Source organism: Quercus suber, unplaced genomic scaffold (assembly GCF_002906115.3).
Source record: "Quercus suber isolate HL8 unplaced genomic scaffold, Cork oak 2.0 scaffold_659, whole genome shotgun sequence".
In the NCBI taxonomy this organism is placed as follows: Eukaryota; Viridiplantae; Streptophyta; class Magnoliopsida; order Fagales; family Fagaceae; genus Quercus; species Quercus suber.
Window position 1 is genome coordinate 99,409 of NW_027070100.1, and position 17,478 is coordinate 116,886.

The 17,478-nt window shown below is 33.4% G+C and overlaps 1 protein-coding gene across 2 annotated transcripts; it reads left to right on the top strand.

Moving 5' to 3' along the window:
* Positions 1-10,993: 10,993 nt before the first annotated feature.
* On the top strand, positions 10,994-14,299 carry LOC112007608 (probable receptor-like protein kinase At1g30570). 2 transcript variants are annotated; one of them, XM_065765872.1, is made up of 2 exons: positions 10,994-11,325; positions 11,532-14,299. In XM_065765872.1, exon 2 carries the CDS (start codon positions 11,585-11,587, stop codon positions 14,129-14,131), a length of 2,547 nt encoding a protein of 848 aa, XP_065621944.1. In that variant the 5' UTR covers positions 10,994-11,325; positions 11,532-11,584; the 3' UTR covers positions 14,132-14,299. The 2 variants fall into 2 exon arrangements, with proteins under 2 accessions (XP_065621944.1, XP_023895749.2); XM_024039981.2 differs by having other exon boundaries at positions 10,994-11,155.
* Positions 14,300-17,478: the final 3,179 nt, after the last annotated feature.

Sequence of the window (17,478 nt, forward strand, 5' to 3'; positions counted from 1 at the left end):
AGTTGATACTTTCATAGTTGGATGTTACTTGTAATAGACTTAATTCTTGAAAATATGAGTGGAATATCATCCGTTGTAATATATGTGTCAATTTTAAAATGGTAGTCAATATATTTTTAATTGGCTCATTTTTTCTAATAAAGAAATATTTTATAAAGTTCTTTAATAAATTTGTAGAGTATTGTGTATAAGGAAAAGATGATTTGAAAATAAAATATCTTAAAATAAATAAACCTGTACATAAACATAAACATAAATCTAAATTTGTTTCTTCAAACATATAAAAGAATTGAATAATTCTTTAAATTTATCCCATCTATGTATATTTCTAGTATTTTAAAAGTTGCTACTTATATATTTTGATGCTGCTTGTAAAATTCTTTGCAGTATAATTTGAACAACACTTGTTATAATATTTATGTCAAATTTAAAAAATGGTAGCCAATTATTTTTCTTTGGGGTAAATATACTCTCCTTCCTAGAGGTTTGGAGGAATGACACTTCACCCCAAACTTGAAAGGAAAAAACATTTTCCCCCCTTGACATCCATATAACCAAAATACACTTTAATTATAAATGCAAAGTTTAGAAATGTTATGTATTAACCTGCACTTTGTTCAAAGGGAGGTTTCCAAAATTACCTTCTATTTTAGAATTAAAATCCATTTTTTAAATATTTAATTAAAGTGTATTTTTAAAATATTAAGTATTACTCTTGCTGCTTTTTTCCCCCTTTTTTCAACGGGTTGTGGAGAAATTATTTGTTGCAAGTCTTTTAGTGCTTAATAAACTTTGCATTTTTGTTCTAAATTTATCAACTTTGTTTTTACTAACCATTGATAATATTTTATAAAGAAATTAGATAATTTCTCGCGCAATACATGGAAACTTTGCAAATTCAATTGAATTTTTTTTATGTTTTTTAAGACCTATTTATAATACTCATTTTGTTATATAATAGTTATGTTTTACTACAATATTTTTAAATGCTTTCAAACTCAATTTTCTTAATTCATATTTTATATATTAAAAAATTTCATAGAATTGGTTTTCGAATATTGAGTGAAATTGTTCTACTAATCTAAAATTTTGAGATTAAAACGGTTAAATTTATCGACATTTGTAGGAGACTAAAATATTATATTATTTGTAGAATTTAATTCTTAAATTGATTAAATGATTTTGAAATTTGAAATTTGAAATTTATAAATTTAAATTCAACGCATAAAATACTTTCATATCTTAAAATTACAGAAATTCAAGCAACCTCCCAAACGCTTTCTTAACTACTCCATTTTCACAACCAAATATTGGGCCCCAATCTCAAACAGTCATTTCATAATCTCAACAAAAGGAAATCATTTGTAAGTACCGGCATATAGAGAATGTGATAAAATAAAGAAAAGATGGTTAAAACATTTTCATTTATCAAGATTAATTGTCTTTAGCAATGCTTCCACATTAAAAAGAAAAAAAAAATGAAAAACACTCTGCGAAATCATCATTAACGTTTACTTTTATCACTATGGCTCATATTGATATTGTACAAAATAGTAATAAAAAACTACAATGAAACCTATAAATTATAAGTTCGAAAACATAATATATATATATATATATATAATAAATAAATAAAACAACTAATCTCATCAATAATCAATTAGAATGTTTTTTTTTTTTTTTCTATTTCTCTTTAGTTCTAAAACAAAGTACATTTATGAGTTTCCCACACCAAACGCCCAAAGATCCAAGGCCAATCAAAGCCTTTACAAAATTCACAACATTTGACCTCAACATCAAAACCATAATTCTTCAACACTCAATAAAAGAAGCAAGCCCTCTTCCGTGGTTATAGCCAATACATACAAGTTAAGATTAGATAAGACAACAAAGTTGGAACTAGGTAAGTGTCATTCAAATGTTGAAGATAAATGACATCATTCATGATCAGTATGTATTTGAGATGAGATTTCATGAAGGGTTATGGGCTATATATAAAGGAGTAGAGGTGCAAGAGGTTTGTCTTGAAACATTGAACCAAAAAAAACAAAAAGTCCTACAAAGAATCTTTTTTCTTTAATAGGAAAAGTCTTGAAACATTAAACCGAAGAAACAAAAAGTCCCTTTTTTTTTTGTTCTTATCTTGTTGCTTAAGAGTATTTCAATTCGCTTTTCGAAGAATGTGCTGCATGGCAAAACCTCATACTCACCCGCACGAGGTCTCTGCTTTTATATTATAGAAATTAAAAATACTTCGTTACTAATATAAACAGATGGGGAGAATGTTAATTTCTTCAAAATTGAAGGGAGGGAGGTATTTTTTCTCTTCAAGTTTGGGGTGGAGTGTCATTTCTCTAAACCTCAAGGAAGGGAAGTGTACTTTCATCCATATTTACATAATTAACTCCCAAAAAAAAAAAAAATTGGCTAATCGTTGCTTTCTTTCAATAAATATGCCCATATGTGTTGTGGATCTATGGTATGTTTCCCTCTAATTTGGCTTGAACTATGCTATGTTTCCTACAATTAGGTAATCCACTTTCTTGAATGATTGACTTTATCTGAATTTATTGGTTTTATGAGTAATGCTACAATCACAAACTATTTTACAACATTTTTACAAAATGTTGATGTGGCCAACCTTTTATTGACTTTCATTTAAGCCCACAATTAATATCACTTTTTTATTTACCAATAATTATTTACTACATCAGTAGTTTATAAAAAAAATTGTAAAATAATTTGTATCTCTAACATTATTCTTGTTTTATTCAAATGTTGCATGCTTAGAAAGGAAGCAAGTCTTATTGGGATGCTCCTTGTTGGAAAATGGCTAGGTAGCATAAGTGGAGGCTAATCAACTAGATTATGTGGGCTCTGCTACTTAACACGTTCATAAGCCCATACCTTTACTCCAATCATAAAGTATGATTGAATTGGACATTTGCATACAAGTCAAAATAGCAATTCTTGGACCTAGACCAAACGATAACTTCCATGTCCATTCTAACCAAAAGTTAGATGCGTACCTGGAAGTTTTTCTTTTAGGTGCTCTCATGTCTTTAGACATGTGGTAGCAGTGTCTGTCCTGTAGCTCTTTTACAGGAGGTTCAGTGACCTCCGTGCGTGAGGTCTGGTGCTTGGTTGTGAGGCTGTTAGTAATATTGGCGTAGTGTACGGTGCAGTGCGTGAGAAGAACGTGAGGCATGTTAGAAAAATGGATGTTGTGGTCTTTGAAATTTTAGAAACATGAATAGTTGGATAGGGACAGCATTTGAAATTTTTTAGGGCACAAGTGTATTTTGAATGTATTATCATAGACTTATAGTAATGATCTTCCAGTCTTTTCACACTTGTCATCCAACTATTGGATTCTAAGTTTGGAATAGATACTTTCTCCCTCACACCATGACAAGAAATCATATGAAATTGAATCACCATCCCCATTTTGTACCCGGAATCCAAACGTCCTCAATTTAAATTATGTTTTCGCTAAATTTCTAATTTTTAAGAAATTATTTCATACATTTTGTGTCTATAACTCTCTAAGCATTCGCATAAGTTCATGTAAAAAATTCTATCTATTTTAACATAAGAACCTACTTTTTCTATTTTACATACTCACTTTTCAAAACACCTTACATCAGATTATCTATTTTACACTATATTTCATTAAAATATCAACTTTTTTTTAAAATATTATTTCTCTTTCTTCACACACAACAATCACAATCTACTCTCTTCTTTCATCCTCGAGATACATAAAGAAAGAATAAAGAACTAAATACAAAATGAATAGTGTCAGTGTAAATTACACGGTTACTGTAGCAAACTTGTAAATTTATACAATTATACACGAACTGATGTGGACTATTTTTAAGCAAAATTGTGTAAATTTTACACATTTTTCAATTATACATAGACTGATATGAATCACATGTGTATTACTAATATATAAGACATGCTTTTATGTAAGAAATTACATAGTATATTGAGTGTATATGAATAATTTTGCAAATTATTTCACTTAATCTGTTTCTATCATTCGTTGTGAATTTCAAAGTACTAGTTTCTAGACTTTTATGGTCCGTTTGGATTAAGCGAGAGGGAGGGGGAGTAAAGTAGAGTAAAGTAGATTTGACCCAAAATTAGCTTATTTTTAACTAACTCTACTCTACTCCCCCTCCTTCTCCCCTCCATCCAAATAGGCCCTTAGTTGGAAATAATTGAGGATTTGATTAAACAAATACAAAGAAGAAAGCATGTCTGGCTGGATCACGAGTCAGGAACTCAAATTAGATTGTTCTAACCAACTTTGTTCTTTAGGTACAAAATGGAAGGCTAAGTAATAATCAACAACAAGATAAGATGTTAAAGAATTTTTTATGAGCAATGTTAGATAGGTATAAAATTTTATTTTTTCATTTTACATAATTTGTTGATGCAATAAATTATGATTGATCTAACATCATTTTTAAGCAAAATTATGTATATTCTATACATTTTTCTATTATACATAGACTGATGTGAATCTCATATGTATTATTGATATATAAGACATGCTTTCATGTAAGAAATTACGTAGTATATTGAGTGTATAAGAATAATTTTGCGAATTATTTCACTTAGAGTTCATTTGAAAACAGCTTATTTATCTGAAACTGAAAATATTTTACTAAAAATACTATAGATAAAACTAAAAGATAATTGAAATAGTATAGTGAGACTCATGAATAGTACCAAAAAGTGCAATGTGACTCATGAATAGTAGCAAAAATAAGCTAAATAGTAAAAAAAAAAAAAAAAAAAGGCTTTTTAAGCCAATGTCAAACACAACCTTAGACCGTTCCTATCATTCATTGTGAATGCCAAAATACTAGTTTCTAAACTTTTAGTTGGAAATAATTGAGGATTTGATTGAATCAAATACAAAGGAGAAAGCGTGTAGGGCTGGATCACGAGTCAAGAACTCGGGTTAGATTGTTCTAACCAACTCTGTTCTTTTACCTACAAAATGTAAGGCTAAGTAATAAATAATAATCAATAGCAAGATAAGATGTTAAAGAATTTTTTATGAGCAATGTTAGAGAGGTATAAAATTTTATTTTTTCATTTTACATAATTTGTTGATGCAATAAATTATGATTGATCTAACATCAATTTTCCATAGACTCATCATTAACACAATTTTTATTATACACTAATCAAATCACGAAAATTCAATAATCTAATCTAATCTCATCCTTGCAATGAATCTTTCATTGATGTAACAAAACCTTTTGGGATATGATTACGTTAATATATTAATTTAACTTTATAAGGAGAATTAGGGTTCATCCCCCTCCCAAACGTGAAGCAAACAAGCATGCTCATAGGCTAGCTCATTTTGCTATATTTGTAGATGATAAAATAGAGCGGGAGTACTAGCATCAGGTGTGCCAACTACCAAATGCCAAATATTTTGCATTTGGTATGTCAAATACCAAAAAACCTCTCACATTAAATGTTCTAAATGCTAAAAAGTTTGCCATGAGTGAATAGTACCATTCCAAAATTTGGAATGGTATGGACACAAATGCTAAAAAAAAAAATTATTCATTTTCTCTTTCCTCTCACACACTTTTCATCTCAAATTTGTCTTATGTGTCTCTCTTACTCAACCTCTCATTCGCTTCCTCTCTCACTCAACCTCTCATTCGCTTCCTCTCTCACTCACACTCTCATATCTGTCCAGTGCGCCATACTTCCACCCATCATGCCAGCAATCTCATGGGGTTGGCCACCTTGTTGCACCTCCACCTCGCCTTACCGCCCATCTGCCAAGCCTCCATCTCACCAAGCAACACCCATGTTGTTAAATCTCTCCCTGTCTTCACTAGCTCAAGGTAAGTCTTCTCTATCTCTTTTGTGTTCAAGTTAAATAATAAACAATTTAAATAGGATATTAAAATTAATGGTGGTGCTATTTGTAGATGTTACTCATCCTTGGTGGCTTCTCAGAGAACTAGAATTTGCCTATACAAGCACAGATTATTGAAGTGTCCCTGTTGGGTTGCTGGGGTGCTTGGAATTAGAGCTAAAAATCAGTTTGATGATAGTTCTCTGAAAGGCAATGAAAATGTGTGGTGCTTGTGGCAGAGGTTGTTGGTTGGTGGCCGCTAGTTGTGGTTGTGGGTGATGACTATTGCTTGTGTTTTGTATTATATATGTAGTATATATTATTTTAATTTGTAGTATATATTATTTTGATGTATTGAATTGAAGAATTGAACATGTGATGTAGGGTGTACTATAAAATGATGTGTTAAATTAATAAAGTAAGCTTTTTGATGTGTTAAAATAGCATAGTTTCGCAACGGCTGATGTTTATGCTTTTAGAGGAAGCTGCGGACAAAAATCGTAACAATGTCCACAATCCCGAATCCTCCAAAACCCCAACTCCCAAAACACCTTATCTTACTAGGTGGTTAAGCCAACAAGATTCAAACTTTGTAACTATATAGATACAGCTCATTACAATGAAAATCTTGAAGACAAACGCTTTTAAGAAAATTTTTTGAGGTGGACAGTGTTTGATTCATTTTATGTTATGTTTTCGACTTTTTTTTTTTTTTTTTTTTTTTCTAATGGTAAAGCTAGAGGTGGAAAATTTTATTTTATGTTTTCGACTTTTTTTTTTTTTTTTTTTTTTTCTAATGGTAAAGCTAGAGGTGGAATATAGCTGTTTAAGAGTATTCATATCAAACATGTCAAAAAATATAGCATTTAGCATCTCAAAATACTACTTTATCAATTTTAACACTCCACTTTATAATACACCCAACATCAAAGTTTTTTTTTTTTTTTTTACCACTTCATTAAAATATTATTTATTTATTATAATTCATTTTTATTCTCCATGCCACATATCTTTCTCTCTCTTTCTCTGTGTGTGCCTCTCTTCTCCAAGCAAAAACAACCAACCCACCCCTTATGGCCACCACCAGACACCACCCACTCAATGTCACCACCCTTACCACCCACAACAAACCCACAACCAACCATTGAATCAATCAACCCACACCCACCAGAGAAAGATTTCACTAGGGAGAGATCAAGAAGCAGAGGCAAGCATAGAAGCAATCCATGGCCTTAACACCCAACAATTCGCGACCTCAACACACGACACAACCCATGGCCTTAACCCACGGCATAACCTACTACAAACAACCACCGAATCAATCAACCCACAAACACAACCCAAAGCCACCCCAATCAACTCACACCCAAACCAAGCAAAACCACCCAAGGCTGCCGAAACCCACCCACAACCTAGACCCAATCAAGTGGTAAAATGCCAACTTTTGAATCTCGGAAAGGCAACTTAAGAGGATCAATATACCCATATGTGTTGTGGATCTATGGTATGTTTCCCTCTAATTTGGCTTGAACTATGCTATGTTTCCTACAATTAGGTAATCCACTTTCTTGAATGATTGACTTTATCTGAATTTATTGGTTTTATGAGTAATGCTATAATTACAAACTATTTTACAACATTTTTACAAAATGCTGATGTGGTCAACCTCTTATTGACTTTCATTTAAGCCTACAATTAATATCACTTTTTCATTTACCAATAATTATTTACTACATTAATAGTTTATAAAAAAAAATATAAAATAATTTGTATCTCTAGCATTATTCTTGTTTTATTCAAATGTTGCATGCTTAGAAAGGAAGCAAGTCTTATTGGGATGCTCCTTGTTAGAAAATGGCTAGGTAGCATAAGTGGAGGCTAATCAACTAGATTATGTGGGCTCTGCTACTTAACACATTCATAAGCCCATACCTTTACGCCGATCATAAAGTATGATTGAATTGGACATTTGCATACAAGTCAAAATAGCAATTCTTGGACCTAGACCAAACGATAACTTCCATGTCCATTCTAACCAAAAGTTAGATGCGTACTCCCAAATCCTTGTCTAAGGCAATTTACACCAGCACCAAGAATTGACATCTTTCTTTCTTTTTCCTTTTCTTAGATCATGGCATTGAATTTTTCATTTCTCTGTCAGCATAAGGAACTCGTAAATTCTGAAGCAGTCTGTGTGTGTTGCTTTCATAAATGTATCATGGTCATGGTGGCAACTAATCTATATATATATATATGTAAAACTAAACGTAGCATTTATTATTCTCATGCTCCTATTAAGTTACATCAATAGACACATCATCCACGTATTTCCAACTCTCTCTCTCTCTCTCTCTCTCATATTTTTAACCATTTTTCTTCTTATTAATCCCTCAAAATATTGTTACACTATTTCCAACCTTTCACCTCCATTTTACCTTTTCATCTCTCTACTATTATTTACCTTAATAGTTAATATTACTCTTCCTCTATCCCTTTATTTTCCTTTATTTTTTCCTCTTCTTGTTCTCACCATTTTACTATAAATTTTCAACTCTCTTACATTCTATGCATAGTTTTCCCAATTCCCACACAAAAAGGTTCTCTCTCTTCTCTCTCTCAAATTTTTTTTTTCATTTTTTGGTGATTTTTTTTTTAATCTTGCATCTCTATTTTTGGTTGATTAACTTTTGTATTCTTTAAAACTCGACTTTGAGTTGATGTGATTTAATTTTGTGTTTTAAAGTTGTTATCTTTTTTCTTTTATTTGATTTCATAAATGTTATGCTATTACATTATAAAGATAGCATATTCAAATATAGTTTTTTTCTATTATATAGCATGACTATGATAATTTGATGTTTATTACTATATCTTTTTACTCCTTTTCATCTCATCTAATTTTCTATAACTTTGTTATTATCTCTCACATTCTCTCTTGAAAAAATGATCTCTCTCTCTCTCTCTCTCTCTCTCTCTTTTATTATTTCTTGCAATTCTACTTTGGGTTGATGGAACATTTTTTTATAATTTTATTTTAAGTTAATACATTTTGATATTGTATTTTTGAGTTCCCCAACACAATTAATCTATCTTCCTCTTATAACATTGGTTTGATTTTTGTATAAGTTAATACTTAGCTATTTTGGAAGTGTGAATTTGAATTTATATCAAAACACAATATTGACTATGCATTTGAAATAATAAAAGGTAATTTTGTTATAAGTTTTGATTATCATGATAATCTCCTTTAAAGAAAATGAAGAATTTGAATAATTTATTTAAAACTTAAAAAGTTTAGATATAGAGAAAAAAAAATTGGAAAAACATAACACACTATAACATAATTTCAAAGAATATGGACCAGCTCATAAAATAATAATATCAATAAAAAACTACACAAAAAATAACAGAATGATACATTACTAGAGATAAAAAGATGAAAAATAATTTCAAAAATTATTTAATTTTTAGAGAAAAAAAATTATCTTCAACAATTTTTTAAAAAACAAATTATACATTATATCATAATTATAAAATAATTATTCAACAAATTATATATTATATCATAATTATAAAATAATTATTCATTCCATTTTTTTTTTTTTTCATTTTTTGGTGATTTTTTTTTTTTTTTTTTTTATCTTGCATCTCTATTTTTGGTTGATTAACTTTTGTATTCTTTAAAACTTGACTTTGAGTTGATGTGATTTAATTTTGTCTTTTAAAGTTGTTATCTTTTTTCTTTTATTTGATTTCATAAATGTTATGCTATTACATTATAAAGATAGGATATTTGAATATGGTGTTTTTCTATTATATAGCATGACTATGATAATTTGATGTTTATTACTATATTTTTTTACTCTTTTTCATCTCATCTAATTTTCTATAACTTTGTTATTATCTCTCTCTCTCTCTCTCTCTCTCTCTTATTATTTCTTGCAATTCTACTTTGGGTTGATGGAACATTTTTTTATAATTTTATTTTAAGTTAATACATTTTGATATTGTTTTTTTGAGTTCCCCAACACAATTAATCTATCTTCCTCTTATAACATTGGTTTGATTTTTGTTTAAGTTAATACTTAGCTATTTTGAAAGTGTGAATTTGAATTTATATCAAAACACAATATTGACTATGCATTTGAAATAATAAAAGGTAATTTTGTTATAAGTTTTGATTATCATGATAATCTTCTTTAAAGAAAATAAAGAATTTGAATAATTTATTTAAAACTTAAAAAGTTTAGTTATAGAGAAAAAAAAAATTGGAAAAACATAACACACTATAACATAATTTCAAAGAATATGGACCAGCTCATAAAAGAATAATATCAATCAAAAACTACACAAAAAATAACAGAATGATACATTGGTAGAGATAAAAAGATGAAAATTAATTTTAGAAATTATTTAATTTTTAGAGAAAAAAATTTATCTTCAACAATTTTTAAAAAACAAATTATACATTATATCATAATTATAAAATAATTATTCAACAAATTATATATTATATCATAATTATAAAATAATTATTCATTCCTAAGCATCGTGGGAATTTGCGATTAGTATGTATAATTTATGGTATACTGTAAAAAATTTTGGCTAAAAAGAATAATACAAATGGGAATGCTTTCCATATGATAGTTTAAATATTCCCTTTCTTTAAAAAAAAAAAAAAATGCCATGCTGGTAAGATCAATTGTTGACCATGGTATACAGTGTTCCCAAAGGACCCCCATAAAGTGTACTCTTGGTACGGCAAGAAGAAGAGACGAAGGACAACCTTTATAATTGGAAACCAAGGGGTAGTTTTGGAATGCTGCAAGAATAATTGCACTGTTGATCATCTTCAACTTCAAGACATGAGCATGTGACCCACATGGCCACATCACAAATTATGGAAACCCGTACCTGGCACTCATATATATACAATAAAATAGTCCAAAGTTATATATAGACAACAAAATAATAATAATAATAATGCATATAAAGAATACCAACTGTTTCAACTGTTTCATAAAAAATTATAATAAAAAATACAAATTTTCTTGTGTCAGATTGTTGGCTTTTTTTAAAAAAGATTCAGGGCAGGACAAAAACAGAGATGAAATGAACTTTTTCAATCTGTTTTTCTAACAACAACCCATGTTCATGTTTCTCTTTTTCTTTGTTATATTTCTTTATCAAGGGGAGCCACATTTCACAAGCTTATTCATTTGCTACTCACATTTTCTCTGGGTTTGAATCTCACTGGTGAGTTTTAGCATTCTTTCTATAAGTTACACATTCCATTGCTACCTTTTGTTCTTCCCTTTTGCTCCAAAGTTTTGTACTTCTTCTTGGTTCAGATCTGCATTTTGTCTAGCCTAGGTGTGTTGGATTGAGATGGTTTGTCATTCATTCTTGGTTCTGCTAAAACCTTAGTATAAGTGCATGTTATTCAACTTGTTGAGATATCTATATATCTATGTTGTTGTATTGAGTTTTCTTGTGAAGTTTAATGAACTGATCATCATGGTTAAAAATCTTGGAGATGGAAGTAGTTACTGTGATTTAAGAGCTGGGTGTTTATGCTTTTTTGTCTAGATTTTGTGTTCTTGAACATTGGGTTATTGTTGTATTCCATCAGGCTTTCCCTTCTAGCTTGAAAATAATATAAAGAATTCTTGAGGAAGAAGGGTAATGGAGAAGGTCCAAGGTTGGGAAGTCTTTGCTATGATGTCTTTGGTGATAATCTCTGCTTTTGTTACAGCTGTAGAAGCTCAGTCAAAGTCTTTTCTGATAAATTGTGGTACAAATTCCAGTGTTAATGTGGATGGTAGGAGATGGGTTGGTGACTTGGTCCCTGATGGCAATCACGCCCTCAGTTCTCCCAGCATTGCTGCATCCACTGCTGCGCTAAGCAACAGTTCAAATTTTGGACCTCTATACAAAACTGCTCGATTTTTTACAGATAGTTTGAATTACACTTTTGAAGGAGTTCAAGGGAACTATTTCGTTAGGCTCCATTTCTGTCCATTCTCGTTTGGGAATTACAATGTAAATGAGTCTTCATTTGATGTTGTTGCAAATGGTCTAAAATTGGTCTCAAAATTCAATGTTCCCAGTGAGATATCACATAAGAATTCAAACTCGCAGAGTTCAGGAAGCAATTCAAGTTCATTCTTTTTGATTAAGGAGTACATTTTACCCGTCAATATGGATGTGCTTGTGGTAGAGTTCTTGCCAGTAAAAGGATCATTAGGGTTCATAAATGCCATTGAGATTGTCCCCATTGTAGATAAGCTTTTTGCAGACTCAATTAGTAGAGTGGGTGACAATAGTGTGAATTTGAGTGGAAGGAGCATCCAGACCATGTATAGGTTGAATGTAGGAGGTTCTGAAGTTAAATCCAATCAAGATTCAAATCTTTGGAGAACATGGGAAGTGGATTTCAGCTACATGATCACAGCAAATGCTGGCTCAGAGATCAGTACCAGTTCGAATATTACCTATGCTTCCACGAATGATTCCTCTGTGGCTCCTCTTCTTGTTTATGAAACAGCAACGACAATGTCCAACACTGGAGTCCTAGAGAAAAGGTTCAACATGTCGTGGAAATTTGAGGTTGATCCTGATTTTGATTATTTGATCCGATTACATTTCTGTGAGCTGGTTTTTAATGTACCAAAGCAAAGGATTTTCAGAATCTATATAAATAACAGGACTGCAGCAGACAATTTTGACGTTTTTGAGCGATCAGGAGGGATGAATAAAGCATATCACCAGGACTACATTGATGCTGTGTCATCCAAAAGTAAGACACTTTGGATTCAACTAGGTCCTGAGACGGCAGCTGGTGCTGCAGGAACTGATGCCCTCTTGAACGGGTTGGAGATTTTCAAGCTGAGCCAAAGTGGGAGCCTTGCCTATGTAGAGCCGTATGATTCTACTGGGAATTCAGTAGGCAATTCAAAAACTAAAATTCTTTGGGTGGGCATAGGAGCAGGTGTAACTTCTGTTGTTATTCTCGGAGTTATAATCAGCTTCATCTATTGTTTCTGCAGAAGCCAAAGAGAAAAATTGAGTGATACCAAAAACAACTCTCCTGGTTGGAGGCCATTATTCCTTAATGGGTCTATTTTAAATAACTCAGCCAATGGCAAGAAAGCAACTGGAAGCCAATATCCATATGGATCTGTGGCCTCTACTAGGGTTGGCAAACAGTTTACACTACCAGAGATTCGTGCAGCTACAAACAATTTTGATGACAGTTTAGTGATTGGAGTAGGAGGTTTTGGCAAGGTGTACAAAGGAGAGATTGAAGATGGCACCCTTGTTGCCATAAAGCGGTCAAACCCACAATCTGAGCAGGGTCTGGCTGAATTTGAAACAGAGATTGAGATGCTTTCAAAGCTCAGACATAGGCATTTGGTTTCCATGATTGGGTTCTGTGATGAACAAAATGAGATGATTTTGGTTTACGAGTATATGGCAAATGGGACTCTTAGAAGTCACCTCTTTGGTAGTGATCTCTCACCATTGACTTGGAAGCAGCGATTAGAAGCATGTATCGGTGCTGCACGAGGACTTTATTACCTTCATACAGGAGCAGACCGGGGAATAATCCACAGGGATATTAAGACGACTAACATACTATTAGATGAAAAGTTTGTAGCAAAAATGTCTGACTTTGGGCTATCAAAAACTGGTCCTGCTTTGGATCACACCCATGTTAGTACTGCAGTAAAAGGAAGCTTCGGATATCTAGACCCTGAGTACTACAGACGACAGCAGTTGACTGAGAAATCTGATGTTTATTCTTTTGGAGTAGTGTTGTTCGAAGTTGTTTGTGCTCGAGCTGTTATAAATCCAAGCTTGCCTAAAGATCAGATCAATCTTGCAGAGTGGGCAATGGGATGGCAAAGGCAGAGATCACTAGAAACTATAATTGACTCTCGTCTCAAAGGAAATTATTCTCCAGAGTCCTTGAAGAAGTTTGGAGAGATAGCAGAAAAATGTCTTGCTGATGAGGGGAAGAACCGGCCTACAATGGGGGAAGTTTTGTGGTACTTGGAGTATGTCTTGCAACTCCAGGAAGCTTGGATGTGCACCAATAATGCAGAAAATTCCTTTTCAAGTAGTCAAGCTTTGGAGGTTTTAGAAGAAGCAGCAGCAGTGAAGAAGCAAGAACCTCACAGCTTAGATGAAGAGACCAATTCAGGTGGCAAAATGGAATGCCAAGAATAACTTGACACCCGGATAATTATTCAATCAGATACCGTGAATGGAGCTGATGAGCTCTCACAGTAAACTTGCCTACATGACCAGTGAGGAAAAGATGTTGCGTTCAATTCTATTGCATTATAAATTCTTTCATATTTGTTTCATTAATTTCAATATGGACTTGATTTTTTATTTTTTATTTTTTTTCTGTTGCACCATTCATATTAGCCTACTAGTGAAGGAGAAAATCATGAGGAGATCATCATAGTGTTTTAAACAATATTCTTTGTAATATATGATGCTATGTTCAATTGAGTTTTTAGTCATATTTTAAGTTCTTGCTTATGAAAAGGCTCGCTAATATTCGAAATTATTTTTGTGTCTTTTGAGAGCAATTGCTTTAATAAGGTACCTTTCTCTTTGATAATCTTTGTTGGTGAGTTGGTTGGTTTCATTGTTTAGCTCAGGGTATGTTTTATCAATTTTTCAATTTAGGACTACTTCACAGCTCCAACTGTCGAGAACTCTGTTGGGTTAAACCATTAAGGTATTGAGTGGATTTCTCATGGCAAATTTTTAGCTGAAATGGCAGATTTCTTGTGGCACCAATTCCCTCCAAAACCTGCAAACATTGGTATTGTTTTGGATTGGTAAGTGTTGAATATTAGCTCTGATACCATGTTAAATGGAGAATATTATCAGCAAACGCAATGTGTTATACCATGTTGTGTATGCTAGAGTGGATGCGGAAGAGAAAGCATAGAATAGGAACATCAAGAACACGAGGGTTACGTGGTTCAGCCTTGACGGCCTACATCCACGGAGGAATCCCTTAAGGTCTACATCTTTATTGTGTAGGAGTGTAGTACAATAACCTGTGTTATAATGAACCTTAACATGAGTATATATAGGTGACTAAACCCTAGACTACTAGTACAAGCAGGAATGGGCTTGGGCCTATTACATTGGGCTAATATATGTCTAATATATATCTCTAACACCCTCCCTCAAACCCAAGGCGGAAGCTCGATGAAGGCTTGAGGTTGGATAAGCATGAGAAGATCACTTGGAGATGCCTTGAAGAATGCCTTTGAAGAAACCACAATGAAGAATGTGCCAATTGACCAATTTTGGAGTTTCAAATGAAGAAACGGAGTCCAAAATCGGAATCTACGCGAAAAACTGAGCAAGATAGGCCCTTTCGGAAATTTTGACTTTTGGTCAAAGGTCAACGCAAAAAGTCAAAGTCAACTGGTCCAGGGTCAAAGTCAACATAATATATATCTCTAACACCCTCCCTCAAACCCAAGGCGGAAGCTCGATGAAGGCTTGAGGTTGGATAAGCATGAGAAGATCACTTGGAGATGCCTTGAAGAATGCCTTTGAAGAAACCACAATGAAGAATGTGCCAATTGACCAATTTTGGAGTTTCAAATGAAGAAACGGAGTCCAAAATCGGAATCTACGCGAAAAACTGAGCAAGATAGGCCCTTTCGGAAATTTTGACTTTTGGTCAAAGGTCAACGCAAAAAGTCAAAGTCAACTGGTCCAGGGTCAAAGTCAACGGTCAGAGCTCATTGGTCAGATCCAGGTGGTCCGGGTCGGGTCGGTCCAGGTCAACAGTCAGCAAGGTGACGTGGGTTGACAAGGCAACACTGCTGACGTGGCGAGCTGTGTGGCTGATGACGTAGTTAGGGCTGACGTGGATCAAGCTGACGTGGCATTTGCTGACGTCATGATGACATCATCACAGTAATCGGCGAGTGACTGGCGCGTGCGAAGTTCACCGGCGCGTGGCGTTGATCCAGAAGTATGATGGCGCGTGTAAGCGAGATAACGACCGTACTTCTCGGGTTTTGCAGATCGGCAGGCCACCAGTCCGATAAACCGGTGCGTGTAGTCTCAATCCTATCCGAGATTCGAGATTTGTGGCTGCGCCTGGGTGATTTTCCGGAGCCAGCTGCAGCGCGTGGTGGCGCGTGGCTAAGTTTCTGGTGACCGGAGTTCTGGATTTTCCTTACGGGAGGCCGAAGAGCACGTATGTGGGGTTGATTTCTTTAGGCAAAGTCTTGATTTGCACAGATCTGATAAGGAGAGGCACAGATTGCTTAGGCTTGAGGATCTAGACACAGCAGTGAGCCATGGCGGCTGCATGATGCCGTGGGGTCTGGATTTGAAGCTAAGCGGAGGCATTGTGAATCTGTGCTATGCATGTATGAATCTTTTTTTTGCTGTGTAGAGATGTTTGTTTGATGCCAAGAACGAAGTTTGGCTCTGATACCATGTTGAATATTAGCTCTGATACCATGTTAAATGGAGAATATTATCAGCAAACGCGATGTGTTATACCATGTTGTGTATGCTAGAGTGGATGCGGAAGAGGAAGCATAGAATAGGAACATCAAGAACACGAGGGTTACGTGGTTCAGCCTTGACGGCCTACATCCACAGAGGAATCCCTTAAGGGCTACATCTTTATTGTGTAGGAGTGTAGTACAATAACCTGTGTTATAATGAACCCTAACATGAGTATATATAGGTGACTAAACCCTAGACTACTAGTACAAGCAGGAATGGGCTTGGGCCTATTACATTGGGCTAATATATGTCTAATATATATCTCTAACAGTAAGTTCCACAAGCACCTAGTGGTTTATGAACTCACAATCTCACCCTCCACCTAGTGCTTATAAGGGAAGAGGTTAATTGAGCTAGAGCTCATTGGTTGCAAACTACAGTATCGTTGGAAAGTGGAAGCAATGAAATATATAGGGGGAAAAAATTATTATTTTTTACCTATACCTTTCCTTAATCAATATTACAAACAAGATATTTGTAAGTGTTTTAAATTGTTTTGTAGTGAACACAAAACACACAATATCCATAACTTATATGTACTAACAAAAATTGATGGACCTTAAAAATTAAAAAATAATTAAACAAAATGATCAGAAAGAGATATTTTATTGTGTATTGATCTTTAGTTCTTTACAACACCACTCTAAATTGATTATCTAACAACATGTAGTGTCTTGTTTATGGACACATTCACCCTTAATAAGACAACCCTTGTAATGGGTGCAACCTTTGCCAAAGGTTGTTACCTGTCATCAAGAATCACACTTATCCACCAAGTGTCACAACTCTTCCTTATTGACTCTTCCTTATGGGTATACCCTTTGGGTTCAACTCAACCCAACATTTCTGACAAGTATAATATCCATTGAAACACCAAAATGAGGCCTTTATAAAAATACCCTCAAATGCTTTGGGTCCATTCACCCAAAAAACAAAAAACCAAATGTTCCAAGGTCCCTACTTTTTAGGTAGCCTTAGCCCTTAGCGTGTGTCCAGAGCCCATATTTTGAATT